The 18,272-nt window shown below is 49.0% G+C and overlaps 1 protein-coding gene across 2 annotated transcripts in view; it reads right to left on the bottom strand.

The window, feature by feature from the left end:
* Positions 1-13,250, bottom strand: part of Ctdspl (CTD small phosphatase like) — a 127,918-nt gene extending 114,668 nt beyond the window's left edge. Inside the window, exon 1 of one of the 2 annotated variants that reach the window (XM_036193780.1) lies at positions 12,815-13,250. In XM_036193780.1, coding sequence (XP_036049673.1) covers positions 12,815-12,893 — 79 coding nt within the window. In that variant the 5' untranslated portion in view covers positions 12,894-13,250. The remainder of the gene's footprint in view (positions 1-12,814) is intronic. The other variant, XM_036193781.1, reaches the window with a different exon arrangement.
* Between the last annotated feature and the right edge of the window lie 5,022 nt (positions 13,251-18,272).

Below are 18,272 nucleotides of genomic sequence, written 5' to 3'. Positions count from 1 at the left end.
ACTGGCCAGGAAGCTCTGTCTCATAGCCATGTGCACTCCAGATCCACCATTCTGTGTTTACCTCAAGAAGGCATTTGTTTACTTAAATGGAGAGTTTCTTAACTGAGAAATGAAATTAAAGATATAAGGCTGAACATCCTCACTAACCAAACAGAATATCAGCTAAAAACACATTTTACATAAGGATGCGGGGGAACTTGGAATGTAATTTTCATGTGAAGGTCAAAACTTATAAATTAACCCTTTCAAGGCTGGTCAGATTGCTGTTGTCCCAGCAGTCCTACCAATCTAGATTTGATTTTAGACTTAATTCATTCTTATCTTTTTGCTCTTTTTGTTTTTAAGGACAGTGTCTAACTATGTTGCCCTGGCTCGCTTGGAACCCGCTATATAGAACAGGCCCACCTCAAACACACAGAGATCCATCCACCTGCCTCTGCCTCCCAAGTGCTGGGATTAAAGTGTGTGTCACTACACCCAGCTAAGAATTTTTAAGATATTGAAAACACTAAGAGAAGTTGAATTTTATATTGTTCACTAGCATAATATTGAAATAAATATTTTTTAAAAACATAAATATTTGGGGCTGAAGAGATAGTTCAGCAATTGAAATCACTGGCTGCTCTTGCAGAGGACTCAGGTTCTATTCCCAGCAGCCACATGCAGGCTCACAACCATCTGTAACTCCAGTTCTTCTGGCCTCTGTGGGCACCAGGCATGTAAATGATGCACAGCCATACATGCAGGCAAAACACCTGCACACGTAAATTAAAAATAAACAAATCTTTCCTAGAAATATACATTTCTTACATTTATGCATTTATTTCAAGGGTAGGCACACAGCACAGCACATGTGTGGAGATCAGAGGACAACTTTGGGGAGTTGGTCCTCTCCTTCCACTACATGGGTCCTGGGGATTAAATTCAGCTTGTGAGGCTGGTGGCCAGCATCTTTATCCACTGAGCCATCTTGCCCCCCTTGAAATGAACCTTTAAAAGGACAATTTTCCCTCTCTAGTCTTTAAAGTATCTAATTTGGTGGTGGTGCATGCCTGTTATCTCAGCACTGAGGTGACAATGGCAAGCTCAAAGCCAACCTCTCTGCACAGAGTGACACCATGTCAAAAACCATTACATAATTAAAATTCAGTATTTAATTTGGCTGAGACTAAACATTAATTGAGGGATTTCCAGAAGACAGAGTAGATACACTCACTTCCTTCCTTCCCACTAAACACAATTAACCCTCTGGACTTTGTATCAGGGACAAACAAGTCAGTCTTGAAAAGCAGAGAGAAGGTAAATCAGGTAGCAACCATGAGGCCTGAGGAAAATACGGGGCGGTTTCCCTGGGGAGCCCGCCTGCTTCTGAGACCTACTGCTCAAGAAGCTGCATGTGAGAGGAAAAAAGCAAGGTCACAGACAAGAGCCCCAGAAAAGCCTTCTCCTGCAACCCAGAGGCCAGACGACGGAAGGAAAATCTGGCAAGACCAAGATATCTCAGATAATAGTGTTTTGCAATCAAACACCACACACACACACACACACACACACACACACACACACACACACACGCCTGTGGACCTGCCCCATAAAGGCCAGTAAATAGCCGAGGGCCATCAACCACGAACTCTCCTCAGGTGTACTGATCTGTCACAAGCCCTGGTGGGGACAGAGAAGGCCAAGTACAGAGCAGGAAGACACCCCCCTTCCACTAAGTTGGTATCACAGGAGGCGTGGGAAGAGTCAGGGCTTTCAACACCCAGAGATAATGAGGCCAGTCCTTTGTAGCTTATTAAAGACATGTGGACCCTGAACTCCCTCCTCTGCCCAGCAGACATCAGAAGGGAAGAAGGGAGGGCTCCCCTTTCTCACTGGACCCAGCTAGAAGAAAGCTAACACAGGAGGCTTGAACAAGACCCAGAGTTTTGACACCTCATGAAGATCTCCAGGTTTTTACTATAATTCTGTGTAATTTGTTATACAGAAACTCAGGACATCTCAAACCGAATAAAAATGAGCATCCAGCAGATGGAAACACCAAGATAACAGAGATGATAGGCTTACTTGACAAAGATTTCAAAGCAGCCATGATAAAATGCCTCAACAAGCAACTGAGGCATGTTGGAGACAAATGGGGAGGGGGTGTAGAAAGCCTTAGCAAAGAAGAAATTTTAGAGAATAAACAGAAACTTAGAATTAAAGGCATATGGCTGGGGCCTGGGAGATGGCTCACCAGGTCAAGCGCTCACCACCGCACAAACATGAAGACGAGGGTTCAGACTGCTCAGCAGCCATGTAAATTCCAGGTGGGCATGGTAATGTATTTGCAATTCTAGTGAATAGGAGGTGAAGGTGAGGGGCTCCCTGGAGCAAGATGGCTAGCTAGATTAGAAAAATTAGTGAGCTGTGAGTTCAAGTGAGAGACCCTGCCTCAAGATGTAAGGTGGAGAGCAAGTGAGGAAGACAGCTGATATCAGCCTCATGTGCCCATGTGCACACCACACCACACCACATACATAAAAGAAGTGTGATAAAAATATTCCAGTGGATCGGTTCTATAGCAGAGCCTGAAGAGAGAATAACAGAAACTACCCAGTTTGAACAAGAGGAGATTGAAGAAAAAAACTGAGCAGAATAGTATTGACTAACTGTGCAGGTTGGAGAGGAAGGCAGCTCAGCACTTAAGGACTTGCTGCTCTTGCAGAGGACCCAGGTTCCAATTCCAGCAGCCACATGGTGGCTCACAACACTCTATACCTCTGGTTCTAGAGGGTTCTATGCCCTCTTCTGTCCTCCACAGACACCAGGCACACTTGTGATGCACACACAAACACACAGGCAAAGCCGGGCGGTGGTGGTGCACACCTTTAATCCCAGCACTCGGGAGGCAGAGGCAGGTGGATCTCTGTGAGTTCGAGGAGACCAGCCTGGTCTACAGAGCTAGTCCAGGACAGACTCCAAAGCTACACAGAGAAACCCTGTCTCGAAAAAACAAGCAAGCAAGCAAACAAACAAACAAAAAACCCACACAGGCAAAACATCCATACACATAAAATAAAAATAACTACATCTTATTTTTTTTTTAAGTATCTTGGTGTTACTGGCATCTCAGGGGATAAGAATGTGTAGGGCTGGAAAAGAACTCAGGAAATAATGGCTGAAAACTTCCCAAATTTGGCAAAAGAAATAAACCAAGAAGCAAAAGAACCGGAAATACACAAATCAAAGAAATCCACGCCAAGATGCACTATAATTAAACTAATGAAAACTAATAATCATATAGCTGCTTTGAAAAACAGCACAACAGTTTTCCTTTAAAACTAAACTCAATACTCTTTCTCATTTGGGTATTTATCCAAATGAATCAAAATCTTGTCTCTACCAAAGATGTGGACACAGTTGTTCAGAGCAACCCTGTTCATTTTGTTAAAACTCAGAGGCAACCTTGCTGTCCCTCAGTAGGTGAACTATGATTAAACTGTTGTACATCTGCAGAGCACAGTGTTATTCAGCACTATAAACAAGTGGATCTGAGGGAGGGGGAGGTAGCACTGCTGCAGAGTATCCACTGAGCAGGTGAGGATCTGAGCTGGTCATCAGAACCCATATGTAAGAGCAGGGCATGGTGCCACATGCTTGTATGCCCAGCTCTGGGCAGGCAGAGAGGCAGATTCCTAGGATTCAGGGGCCATAGACTAGCCTAATTGGTGAGCTCCAGGCCAATGAGAGATCCTGTTTCAAAAAACAAAGTGAACAGCTCCTGAATAAAGACACATGATGCTGATGTCTGGTCCTTACATCTACCTGCACACACATGCAAGCACACCTATACACATGTGCGTGAGTGTAAGAGCCCACACACATACACACACACACACAGGTAATTACAAATAAAACAAATCTTTAAAAAAATAATTTCTCTCTCTCTCTCTCTCTCTCTCTCTCTCTCTCTCTCTCTCTCTCTCTGTGTGTGTGTGTGTGTGTGTGTGTGTGTGCCAGAGACTAGAGGAGTCAGATCCCTTGGAGCTGAAGTTACAGGCATTGTGTGAACCACCAGGAATAGATGCTTAGATCCAAACTCTGGTCCTCAGAAAGAGCAGCAAGTGCTCTTAACTTCTAACCCATCTCTCTAAGCCCCCAAATTAATTTTTCAATCATGAAAAGATGTGAAGAAAATCTAAATGCATTTTCAGTGAAGAAAGCCCATCTGCAGAGGCTACACGCCCTTGTGACTCCAACCAGATGGTCTTCCAGAAAAGGCAAACCTATGGAGACAGTAGAAAGGTCAGCGGTTTCCAGACGCTGGAAAGGATGGGTGAACACGAGTTTTTAGCACCGTGAAATCATCCCATTAGATGCTGTAAAGGTGGACACATATCACTGCACCTTTATCTAAACTCATAAAATGGACAATGGTGACAGTTGAGCCCTAATGTGCACTTCCTGTGCCAGGTGATAATGACCGAGTCCACACAGGGTCATAAAACTGTAATCACCACAGGGCTCTGGATATTGACAGTGGGGGAGGATGCCCACACTTGGCGCCGGGGGCTGTGTGGAACTTTCTGCTCAATTTGACCATGAACCTGATGCTGTTCTAAACATTAAAGTTCATTTAACAATCACATGGAACTGGATGAAAATGAAAATATCAGAATTTGTGGGGATTACTACAGCAGTACTTAGAAGTGTGCAGCACTAAACACATTTATTAGGAAAGCAAAAAAATACCTGGGCCTCTGAACTTCTCTCCAAGAACACAGGGGTCAGGGGAGCAAAACAGACCCAAAACAAACCAAGTAGCAGAAAGAATTATAAAATTGAACACAGAGCCGGGCGATGGTGGTGAACGCCTTTAATCCCAGCACTCGGGAGGCAGAGGCAGGCGGATCTTTGTGAGTTCGAGGCCAGCCTGGTCTCCAAAGTGAGTTCCAGGAAAGGCGCAAAGCTACACAGAGAAACCCTGTCTCGAAAAAAAACAAACAAACAAAAAAATGAACACAGAAAATAGAGGGGTAAAAAAATAATGGACAAAGACCAAGGAAATTGAGATACTCCTAGCAAGGCTGACAGGAAATACTCGGGGCCACAGATGACCACGGCCCTCCCTGCTGCTGGTTCTGTACAAATCAGGAAGACGGCAAGGGAACAAATACTAGAGACAACTCAGCACCCAGACGTTTGTCAGCTTAAATCAAGAGACCCTCTCTACCACAGGTCTTCCCGTACACAAGAGATGATTTAAACGGCTTTACAACTACTGAAAAAATTGAATTTGGAGATTTAAAAACTGCCCCAAAGAAATGCATGATTAGACTCACTTAAGCAGACAGGGCCTATGGAAAATTTCAATTGAGCCAGGTGGTGGTGGCTCACACCTTTAATCCTGGCATGGAGGATCTCTGTGAGTTTGAGGCCAGCCTGGTCTACAGAGTGAGTTCCAGGACAGCCAGGGCTACACAGAGAAACCCTGTCTCAAACAAACAAACAAAAAACAAAACAAAATCCGACAAATGATATTATTAGTGGAAGACAAGGAGTTCATCTTCAGCTTGGGAGCTGCCGTGGTTTGAACTGGAAACGTCCTCTACAGTCTGAGGCATTGGAACATTTGGTCCCTAGATGGGGAGGTCTAGATGGTACAGTCTGGTTGGAAGAAAGCACATCACTGGGAGTGGGCTTTGACGTAAAGAGTCACATGCCTACTTCCTTCACATGGTTGAAGGTGTGAGCTCTCGAACTTCCTGTTCCTGCTGCCATGTCTGCTGCTCACTACCATGTGTCTCCACCATGAGTGACTCTTATCCCTCTGGAACCAGTAAGCCCAAATAAACTCTTTCTTCTGTGGGTTGCCTTGGTCATAGCTTTACCACCACAACAGAAAAGTATCAAGATAGGAGCACGAAAAGACATCCCTCCATCCATCCTCACCAGTTACTTAATATACTATTCCATGTTCTAGTCAGCATGACAAAGCAAGGAAAATAAATGAAAGGCATACAGCCCCAAAGAAGAAAAATAAATGTTCTTATTTGACAAGATTGCTTATATCAAAACTTGTATGAATCCACAAAAGGCGCATAGCCAATCAGTGAGCTCAACAAAGACACAGGATACAGGATAAGTATACAATGCCAGCTATATGTCTGTATGCTAACACAGAACACATGGACATCCACATTGAAATTCCTAACTGCTTTACGGAGAGAGTGCAGTGCAACATTAATAGGATTTGTTTACTAAAAATCCTACAACCCTGATTCGCGTCCACCCACGCCTGGCTTTTTACACGGGTTCTGGGGACTGGAACTCACGATCTCACGCTTGCGGAGTAAGCATTCTTAACAGCTCTGCCACCTTCACAGCCCCTGTTCTTCACCTGAGCTTGCTGAAGTCTGCTGGGTGTGTTTGCATGATCTGTTTTGAGTTCTGTGTCTTACTCTACACTCTTTCTTAGCCTGCATCATTTAATGTGACCACTCCGTTTATGAGAGTGTGGTGCCAGGGGCTTGGTGAGTAAGAGTGCTTGCTGTGCAAGCATGAGGATCAAGTTCAAACCCTAGCACCCGTCTAAAAGGTCAGATGTAGCTGAACAAGTCTGTAACCCCAGTGCTGTATGCAACAGAGCCAGAAGGGTAGCAGGGACTTGGTCACTAGCCTGGTTCAGTGAGCGACCCTGTCTCAAGGGCATAAGCCCGGTAGTGACAGTGCAGGACATATCACATACATACACAAATATAATGATTTTTTTAAATGACAACATTAAAGCCGGGCGGTGGTGGCGCACGCCTTTAAAATCCCAGCACTTGGGAGGCAGAGCCAGGAGAATTTCTATGAGTTCGAGGCCAGCCTGGACTACCAAGTGAGATACAGGAAAGGCGCAAAGCTACACAGAGAAACCCTGTCTCGAAAAAACAACAACAACAAAAAAACAAAAACAAAAAAATGGCAACATTAAATATTCCAGAGGCTACAGAGAAATAGATGCCTTCTACTTGCTATTAAGAAAGCAAAATGGTGTGTTTATTCAAAGAAATAGTAGTATATTTTAAATTTAAAAAAATGTGAATAAACTTGCAATCATCATACGACCCAGTAACGAACTATACTTACATAAAAATGTCTGTATGTGTTCACGGCAGCTTTATTCAAAATACCCCAAATCTAGAAATAACCCAAATTATCTTCAGAGGATGAGCAATCAAACTGTGGCATGTTCACACACTGACTATTACAGAGCAAGGAACAAGGGAACCCAAATGTTAACATGAGCAGTAACAGAACGACTCTCTGGAGAAGCATACTGAGGGGAAGAGCAAACTTCAATGATCACACTGTCTGATCCTGCCCAGCTAACACTTCTGAAATGACAAAGTTTTGACATGGAAAACAGAATAGAGGTTGCCAGTGTGCTAAGGACGGGCCTGGCGAGAAAAGGCTGTGGCTAGAAAGAGCGTTAAAGAGTGAGCTGAGTCTCTTGGTCTGTAATTTCTGCCTTGATAAGGTCATTCTCAACATCTTGGCTGTGAAGCCATTCAACGTCTTGCAAAATATTAATACTGAGGGGATCAGGGCAGAGGAGACAGAGGATCTCTGTGACTGACCCTTCCCCTCCCTCTCGCCTCTTCAAAGGGTCCTGCTACAGGTTACCCTGGAATCTATGATCTTGGTCTCAGGTATGCACCACCACACCTGGCCCTGTGTTATTTCTTACAACAACATAAGAATCTACAGTAATGTTAAGTAAAAGTTTAAGTCAGGCATGGGGAATTTAAGTCTGGTGTGGAATGCACACCTTTAATCCCACAGCACTGGGAAGGCAGAGGCAGGGCATCTCTGAGCTTGTGGCCAGCCTGGGCTACACAGACAGAGCTACATGGGGAAAACCCGTCTCAACAACAACAATCATGACAAAAGTTTACTTTTAAAAACTTAATCAACTGGGCACACTGATATATGACTGCGATCCCAGCACGTAGGAGGTAAAGGCTAACTTTGGCTACCCAGAAAATTCCTGAGCAGCCTGAAGTTCGTGAGACCCTGTCTCACATCCCCTCTACAAAATGTTAATGTGAACTTTCTTTTGATTTATGCCATCGTCCGAAATGATGACTGCCTATAAGACCCTTCTCTTCGCTAATTCTGTCAGCACCTCCAGGGGCGGAAGCTCTCAGTTCCGACTACAAGCTGTTCCTGCAGAAGACTGGGTTCAAGTCCCAGCAGCTATACGGCAATGTACAACCGTTTGTAACTCCGTTTGGACCTGACTCCCTCCTCTGGCCTCTGCATGCACATGGCACACATACATACATGTAGATAAAACACCCACACACATGAAATAAAATTTTAAAAATGGTAAATTATATTTTACAAATGACTAAGGCCACAAACATTTGAGAGGCAAGCTCAGTACTTTGGGCCTGAGTATCTGCATAAACACACCGGCCTGCAGTCATCTCCTGTGAAACTATCAGCTCACAAAACAATTAGCTGCATACCTAGCACTGAAATGTTCTGGATATTTCTGCATATTAATCAAGGTTTGGGGAGTTTGTTTTGTTATTGTACAATTCCTTCAAATGACTTCTTTCCAAAGAGCTAGGAGAGGTTGCCTCACTTACCACTCAGCCTTCGCCCCAGAGGGAATCATCCATGTACGTTTGCTCCTCACAGATTATTTTTGTGTGTGTATTTCTAGACATTTGTTCAGTTCTGTGTATTTGATTTTTTTAAACAAGATAGGATCATACTGTTATGTCATTTTTGAGATTTCTCACTTTGAAATGTCTCAGAAAGTCACGTGTCTGTGTTCAGATGTAATTTAACTGTTCCAACGGCCTGGTAGCATTTGTTCTGCAGGACTGAGGTCCCACTGTCCAGCCTGATTCACCTGTTGACACAGGATGTTTAGAAATGTTGTTTCTGCAAGCCTTGAGGTCAGCAGCGACATCATCACACTGTGTCTCTGGAGTTCAGAGATGACTCCTCTGTGACAGGGACTGGCGCTGAGAACACAGGTAGCTAGCTCTGGGGTCAGCTGCACCCACACTGGTCCCCTCTGTTTCCTCGACTTTGCTTGAGGCTAAGGGAGGCCACATGACCCAGTTCTGGCCAATTAAACATGAACAAAAGTTTACTGAGCAGTCCCTGGGAATGTCGGCTTTCCAGGTAAGAGGGATAAACATGACCTGCTCGGTCTCTTTTCCCGTCTTGAGGATCACTGGGGTGACTAGAGGGGTTGCAGCCAGGATGCAACATGGGGGTGGGGGAGCCAAGAGAATCACCACGAAGCTGGCTCTAACGCCAGAGCTGCTTGATGAGAGCCACAGCAGGCAACTCCAGGCACTTGTCATAAAGGCGGAGCTGGCTTAGGCTGCAGGAAGCCTGGTTTTCTGTTACTTGCAGCCAAAGCATTCCCCATGCTTTAAGTATTAAATTACTGTTTAAAACGCCTGCACTCCTGGGGCTGGTTAAGAGCACTGGCTGGGTTCAGTTCCAGCACCTACATGGTGGCTCACAACCAATCATCTGTCACTCCAGTTCCAGGGGATCAAACACCCTCTTCTGGCCTCCACAGGTACCAGGCACACACATGGTGTATGGACATACATGCAGGCAAAACACCCATACACGTGAAATAAAAATAAATCTTAAGGATAGGAAAATCTGTACTTTTTTTAATTTTTATATTCTCCCAAGTCTATTGAGAGGACCCGTTTTCCTCCTAACATCTGTCAGCTTTGAACATTGGAAGTCACTTAAATGTTTAACAAGAATGGCCTGGGAATGGGTAGTTCACAGACTGACCAGTCGTTCAATTTTCTTCTCCCAAGGCTTTCTCATGCCTATCTCTTGTCTGCTTTTCTAAGTGCTAAGAGACACACAGTAGGAACAGTGAGGCTGACGGGGACATCGTTCTTTGTAGCCTCACACCATACTATCAATCCAGTCAAACACAGCTGGAAGGAAGAAGCCCAGAGTAACAGGCTAGGCTGACGGTGACAGCCATCCCCCAGTACACCACCACATGTACTGTGTCAAGCAGTAACTCAACTTGGTGCCAGCACATCAAACTTCCTTTGTAAACCTACTGAAACAAAGGTTGTGGAGCATCAGTCCACTGGTACACAGGGCAGAGTCCCTCCCACCAAACTCAAGAGTGTTTGGTCACTGTCATTCCTATTTAATAGAATTCATCATAAAAGCAAACATTTTAAAGCCATCCATCACTTTCATACCACAAACACCTCCAAACATTGCAGGGCCAATATTTAATAACAAAATGACTGTCTGTCTTAAATTATGCAAACTATGTTCTGCCTATCTAAAGATATCAGCACGCTGAAGCTGGAAACACTGCTGAACCTGTTTGGTGGTTCATTATTCTAAAGAATCTGTTACAAAATTTGATTCTCAGAAATAGACATGAAGGTGGGAGGAGCATGTGCTGGAGGGGGCAGGGGGAACTGGGGGTGGATATGATCAAGACACATGCATATATGTGGGGCTGTCAAAGAACAAGCTTTGGCTGTTCTGGAACTTGCTCTGTAGACCAGGCTGGCCTTAAACTCATAGCCTCCCGTCTCTGCCCTGAGCACTGGGATTAAAGATGTGCACCACCACCGCCCGGCCAAGCCAAAAATATTTTTAAAAGACAAACAATAAAAACTGGTTTTCAAGTATTTTGTTATACTACATGTGATCAAAATTATATTAACTTTTTGGAGTTAAAAAAAAAACAAAAACAAAAACAAAACCTCATGTTAGTGGGATTTTAATGGTTTTACTAGCCAGGCACCCCACCCTAGGCCAGCAGGCAAGGAATTCCCCGAAGCAGTTAACAAGTAACCATCGGACACCGAAAACAAACAAAATCCGCTGTTAAAGATATGAAAAGCCTGTTCAGAAAAGCAATGTCAACAGGCCGAACAGCGCCAAGCACCTCCAGCCTCCAGAAACATGTACAAGGGCTGGCTTTTCTACAGACTGACTCTGCTTCAGGAATCCCAGCAGTCAGAGAACAGGGGGAGTTCGCAAAATGCCTGCTCTTGGGGTGAGGCGGAGCCCCAAGAGGGCCCAGGTGCTGACAAGTAGTCCCTAGCTGCCTGCCACACCTCTTGCAGCAAGAGCTGAGGGTTCACTCTCCTAAAGTCCACAGCAGAGAGGAGCACTGGGTTCTCCAAGCTTTCCTGATGTTTCCTTCAGAGACCTTCCCCGAGGGGACATACCCAGCCAGGGCCCCAAGAACACTGGCCCCTATGGAGAGAAGGCTAGACCACAGAGGTGCGATCCACTTAGGCCCCAGGCAGGCGTGGGATTCACTCTATACCCTCTTGCAAGGCTTTTAAAACTCATTTATAGGGCATAGAAGGCTTGGGGGTAGGGGGAGAGTTCGATTCTTTATTTTACATTTAGAAAACCAGTGTGCCTACACAGGCGGTGTTTACAGTGTCCAGAGTGAAATGGGATGGCAAATCTCCACCTGAGGGGAACTCTGGGGATGCTCTGCATTTTCCTGGCTTGCCCAGGGGTCCTACTTGGGGAGAAATGCTGGACTGTTCCTCACCCTGTTTCCCAGGAGGGCTACAGTCCTTGCTCACAGCACAAGCACAGAGGGTGGAGGGGGCAAACAAGTCCTTGCGGAGGAGAGGTAGAGGAGAGGTAGATCCAGGTGTTTGTGCCGCACATGGCAGAGGGACAGTGAAGCCAGAGCTGGTCGCCAGAACAAACCAAGCCAGATTGGTCAGCTCTTCAAAACAGTCTGTCCAACCGGACGGATGCACAGCAACTCCAGGCAGTTCCGAGGGGTCAATACACCAAGAAAAAGCCCAAAAAGTAAACAGAGAAAGGGATTGGGGCCAGAATATGCCCCCACAAGCCAGGTACAACACTGCATTGCCGGCTGGGCCCCCGACCAACTCCCCAGAGGGACAGCTCTAACAGGTTCCAGAGTGCTGCTTAGCACCCACCCACCCACCAGAGGCCTGAGGTGCTGGGCCTTGGAGTTCCTCACTGGCCACTTGGTAGATTCGAGACAAGAGCTAAGAAGGAAGTGTGCGCTTGTGCCTGTACTGTGCGGTGTTGTGCGGTCAGCTCTTCTTCACCTCGCCCTTCCACTTGCACAACCAACTATTCCCAAGACATAACCTCACTGTGCTGTGCACGAGCAGGTACAAGCATGTGTGCATTCAAGTACCCACAGGTTCTTGGTCAGGGTGGCAGATACACACACATCCTTACAGTAGAGAGACACAGTGCATTCACTCTGCCAGTTGGGTAGCGTAAGCACACGCGCGCGCACACACACACACACACACACACACACCTCCATCAGGAGTGAACATACATACACATCCAATGTCCCCAGGCTCCGGCTCTGCACACACTCCACCACTTCTCAGTCAGATGCACACAGACCCCCACATAAGACCACAAACTCACAGCCTGTCAGCAGCAACACACACAATCTGTTAGAAGCACACACGCCCTTACAAATCTTCCAGCTGGCCTGCGCGTATATATATACGTAGGTGCACTCACAACCTGTCACACGCATCGCATGCACACTTAGAACAGCTCTGTGCAGTGCACACACCCGATCCCAACTTCTCGGCCGCTCGTGCACACTCACAGGAGCTCAGCTGGCACAAGCACCCTCGCAGCCTCCCTCTGCTCCAGGCGCACCCCACACCCACGCACCCTCTTGGCCCGGTGCACCCCTCCCCCACGCCCGTGCGGGCGCACACTGAGAACTCTGGCGACGCGGGGTGCACTCACATCCATCGCGGCAGCTGCCTGTGCCCCTCCTCACCTTTTTCGCCCGCGCCGGGCGACCGGGCCTCGTCCTCTTTAGGGTTGGTCACCTGGGTGATGATGGCCGGACCGTCCATGGGTGCGCGCAGCGCCGGCCGCCCGCAGGCCCGGCCCCCCGCAAGCTAGGCGCGGGGGGCGCGCGGGGGCGCGGCGCAGGGGGCGCGCAGGGGCGCGGCGCGGTGGGGCGCTCGCCGCCGCCGCCGCCGCCGCCGGGGCGCGCCCGCCGCCCGGCCCCGCGCTCCGAGAGAGGAGGCCGGGGCCCGCGCCCCAGCTCCCGCCGCCGCCGCCGCTGGGCTGGAGCGGCCGCCGCCTCGTCAGCATGAACCCCGGAGCCGCGCCCGGGAGAGCCGCGCTCGGGGAGGCGGAGCGGGAGGCCCGGCACCGCGGGAAGCGCGAGCGGGCGACGGAGGGAAGGAGCGAACGCTGAGCTAGGGCGGGAGGGCGGGAGAGAGGGAGCGCAGGAGGGAGGGAGGAAAGCGAGGAGGGCGGGCGGGTGGGTGTGTCCCGGCCCGAGGACTAGCCTCCACCGCCGCCGGCGCTGCCCGCCCGCCCGCCCCGGAGAAGGGTGCGGGGCCGAGTCGGGGCACAGCGCGCGGGGTGTGGTCTTAGGGCCGAGGGCTGCGGCGCGCGCGTGGGGCACAGGGCGCCTGGGGAGAGGTGGGAGGGTGCAGTGGAGCCTGGGAGAAGGAGCGGGCTCAGCGATGGGCTGGGCCGCGGAGCGGGCAATGGACGAGCGGGGCGCGCGCGGTGGAGGCCCTGGTGCAGCGGGATCACCGGCTGAGGCCCAGGGAGGTTTAGTCACCCCGAGGCCAGACGCCGTGGGAGACGTTTGCAGTCACTAGTGGGTTCCGGGCGAGGGACGTCCTGACGCGCGAACTAGGAATGGAGGGTTCCGCCAGGGGAAGCGGGGAGCGAGGCTGCAGAAGGATTCGGGCACTGAGTTGGGGTGATGTCGAGCTAGGGTGTGAGGTAAGGCCGAGGGGATGCTGGACCCGGGAGTGAGGAAGCGATGAGTGGTGCACGGAGAGTCCGCAGACCAGGCTCGCACTGTGCAGTCTGCATAAGCAATCGGGATGAGAATCGGTGTGAGGAACAGTGCGTCTTTGACGCTAGACCTCTAGGCACGTGGGGCTGTGGGCACCTCGGCGAGGGTCTGTGGGCACCTCTGCCTCTGGAGGCGGAAAGGAGGATGTGGATGAGGGCTGAGGGTAGAAAGTGGCCAGTGAGGGCAGACTTGGGCCTGGTCTCAAGTACTTGGGGCGTTGGGCTGTGCCGGCTCTCGGGTAAAAGCCACCAGCTTTGGAGGGTCTGAGCCTTTCGGCGCCCTCACCTTCTTGTTCCAACTTGCAGGCCAGACTAGCATTCCTGTCAACCGGTGGGCGGGGCACTGCTGCAGTGGGGGCGGGCCGTGGGCGCTCGCGCGCGCTGCTCACCAATCACCACCGCCTGGGCGGGGCTGAGACTCGTGACGTATGGGCGGGCTGGAGGAGAAAATTTGACTCCGCCCGCTCTCCAGCTTGCGCGCGCACTTGCCTCCCTCCACCCCCGCCCCCCACAACCCCCACCCCGCGGTGGCTTTCAAGAGGGGAGGCCGGGTGGGACTTACTCACTGTTCCACGGGGTTGGGATCCCGGAGCTGGGCGCAGGCAAGCCGTGTGTTCACCGATGAGCGTCTGCAAAGTTGGAAAGAGTCTTCCAGAAGCGCCTCTAGTAGAGGTGAGCCCGCAGACCCGTGGAGTCGGAAGAGTCCCACTGTGGGAGACTGCTCCGGGGCAGGACTTCTGCGCCTGAAACACGAGCTGCTGTAAAGGGAGTTAGGCAAGAAGTCAGCGTTTTGTTCCCAAACCCAGGCAAGGGGCAGCCTGGTACTGTGCCTGGAGAAGGCGTTCCAGGTGCCCCTAGGGTGTGCTCGCCCAGGAGTATGTGCTCTTCTCAGAGCACCTTGAGGACTTCAGTGACCGTCTTGGGGCCGCCAAACCATGAAGCGCGGAGTGTCGTTTTGATGAGGTAGGCGAGCCTCAAGGAGTAGCCCACCTCGGGGCATGACCGCGCTAGCCCTAGCAGGTGCAGGCTCGTGAAAGCCCGGTAGCACCCAGGACGTGCCTGCCTCAGCCTCTAATGCCCGTCACACATTGTGAGGAGAAGCCTGGACTGTCTGAACTCACCCGACCATGTGTTTAAGTCCTGGATTCCTTTGGGAATCGGGTGGGAATCCATCAAGAGCTGTTCATGTGGATACAGGGCCACCAGAAACGACTTTCACATGCCCAGTCTCCTGCTTAGCTTTTTCTGTAGCAGTGATTTTTTTAGGATCCTCCAGTAAAAGTTCTTTCCTTACGAGCCAGCATTCTCCAACTTTCTTAGCTTCCTGAAATCACCTTGAAAGTGCCTTAACCCCCACCCCACCATTTTACCCATTCACCCGTCCTTTCTTTCTAAATTTATTGTTTGAATATTGTATGTATGTATACCCTATGTCTTGATCAATTCATCCCCCAACACCCCACCCCATCAACACCACCCAACACCCCACCCCATCTCCATCAACACCCCCAACACTGCACCCCATCTCCATCAATACCCCAACATCCAACCCCATCTCCATCAACACCCACACACACACCCCACACACACCATCCCACCACCCCCTGCACACACACACACACCACCCCATCACCCCTGCACCAAGGCTCAGGGAACATCTGGAAAAGGAGGCAGGAAGAGTGTAAATGTAAGATAGGGGATTGAGCTATGAAATGTTTCCCTCTTTCATAAGTGACCCCAAGGCAGTTGTGGTTGCCTGAACAAGATCAGGCCAGGCAAGAATTCCAACAATGAGTAGGGAGGGCCTGAAGGGGCCCACATCACCTTAAAAGCTGCTGGCAGTTGATGGCTGCTGGGGCAGGAAGAGTTACTTTTCTTGAGAAGTGTAGCCACTGGTGAGTTCCCCGTGCCTCCGTGAAGGATCCCATATCCATGCGCTCAGGCTAATTGGGGGTGTTGGTGGAGATGGGGTGTTGGGGGTGTTGGTGGAGATGGGGGTGTGGGGGTGTTGGTGGAGATGGGGGTTGTGGGGGTGTTGGAGATGGGGGTGTGTGGGGGTGTTGGAGATGGGGGTGTGAGGGGGGTGTTGGTGGAGATGGGGGTGTGGGGGGGGTGTTGATGGAGATGAGGTGTGTTGGGGTTGTTGGTGGAGATGGGGGTGTGTGGGGGTGTTGGAGATGGGGGTGTGTGGGGGTGTTGGAGATGGGGGTGTGTGGGGGTGTTGGAGGAGATGGGGGTGTGTGGGGGTGTTGGTGGAGATGGGAGTGTGTGGGGGTGTTGGTGGAGATGGGGTGTGGGGGGGGTTGATGGAGATGGTGGTGTTAGGGGTGTTGGTGGAGATGGTGGTGTGTGGGGGTGTTGATGGAGATGGGGGTGTGTGGGGGTGTTGATGGAGATGGGGGGTGTGGGGGTGTTGATGGAGATGGGGGTGTTGGGGGTGTTGATGGAGATGGGGGTGTTGGGGGTGTTGATGGAGATGGGGATGTTGGGGGTGTTGATGGAGATGGGGGGTGTGGGGGTGTTGATGGAGATGGCCCAGGTGTGGCTGAGCACTCACAGTTGCTTGTTCTGGACACTTTGAATGGTAATGCATCTCTGCATTCACCACTGCCCACTGCAGTAAGTGAGCCACTTCCCCATCAAGGCCGGGAGCATCACAAATCCTCGTCCATCCAGGGAGGAAGAACTCAGGTTTCTGTCCTTCGAGTCCTTTTCTCTCCCATTCATTCATTTAAGAATCCAACTTGTTCATAGAAATCAAAGAAAAATGTTACCCATCATCCCACCCCATCCTTAGGTCAATCTTTCTTCCATTTCTCCTTGTCCTCACTGACAAGATTTTTTTGTTGTTATGTAAAAACCAAATCAAACCACATGTTTAAAATGGTCAGGGTTAGAGAGATGACTCAGTAGTTGAGAGCACTGGATGTGCTTCCAAGGAGCAGGATTCAGTTCTCTGCACCCACATAGTGGCTCACAACCTACTGTAACTCCAGTCCCGGAGGATGTGATGCCCTCTTCTGGCTTCTGAGGGCACTGTATGCACTTGTTGCACATACATATGTGCAGGTAAAGCACACATAAAACAAAAATAAATAAATAAATTTTCCATGAGTATTTTTGTTACACACAAAATATATGGATATGTGTGCACAAGGTCTAAATACAACCCACTGAGTTTATTTTGTGTGTATGTGTGAGTGTGTGTGTGTGGTTTCAGAAATGACCACTTGGTATTGGATAACCAATATGAGGACTCATCCCTGGGAGAGGCTGATTCTCCCTCTCCTAACCATCATTAGTTGCTTATAGTTCTGTGTCTAGGGGGAGAACCTGTGACATTTTCCGCCTCTATGTCAGTGTGTCTACTGAGAGGGCCATTGTTTTGGTATTGTGAAGCTATTTCTAGGAGTAAATTTTAAACTTAAATGTGTTTTTCATGTGGTGACATACCATTATAACTATAATAAATAATTTCATAGTATCACAGAAAGACTGAGTTGACACAGTACTTTGGTTTGCAGATGGAAGATTAAAGTATGTGCCCACCATGAATCAACTAATTAAACAATAGCCAATACACCAAGACAAATATGGGCAAATGCTTTTCATCTTGCAAGGGAAAAACCTAAGAGTAACAACAACAACAACAACAACAACAAAAAAAAAAAAACCCAAAACCTTGAGAAACGACTTATTAAGTGCCTTCTATTTGCTAGGATCTGATCTAGGCATTGAGGATTATGGAGCTGAGCTACCCTGAGCTCCCATAGATCAGGCATGACTGTAGCTGTTCCTATTTGTGGCTCTTTGGGAATTTGAGTAAAGTATCCCTAGTATCCAGAGGACAGATGGCATCCATTGGAGGTCAACCATATTAAGGTTCAGAGAGGCTCAGAAACAGATAAAAGGATGGTAGAAGTCATGTTTCCCTTACATACTGCCATAATATAGTACTCTTGTGACACTGATAATAAAAACAGCTTCAGATCTGGTGTGTGGTCCACATAATTCCAGCACTGGGAGGCAGAGGCAGGTGGATCTCTGAGTTCAAGGCCAGACTGGTCTACAGAGAGAGTTCCCTGATTACTGGTGCTATTGAAATTATGAAGCAAAATAAATATAAGGACTGTGGTGATATATTGTGTACCCTAATAAAGTTTGCCTGAGGATCAGAGAACAGAGCCAGCCACTAGATTAGACATAGAGGTCAGGCCGTGGTGGCACACACCCTTAATCCTATCACTAGGGAGGCAGAGATCCCTGTGGATCTCTGAGTTCAAGGCTTTGGAAACAGAGCCAGGCAGTGGGGGCACACACCTTTATTCCCAGTGCTGGGAAGTACACACGCCTTTAATCCCAGGAAGTGATGTCTGGGCCAAGAAAAATACATAAGGCGTGAGGAAACAGGA

Source organism: Onychomys torridus, chromosome 7 (assembly GCF_903995425.1).
Source record: "Onychomys torridus chromosome 7, mOncTor1.1, whole genome shotgun sequence".
Classification (NCBI taxonomy): Eukaryota; Metazoa; Chordata; class Mammalia; order Rodentia; family Cricetidae; genus Onychomys; species Onychomys torridus.
This window is presented reverse-complemented; position numbering and strand designations above follow the sequence as displayed.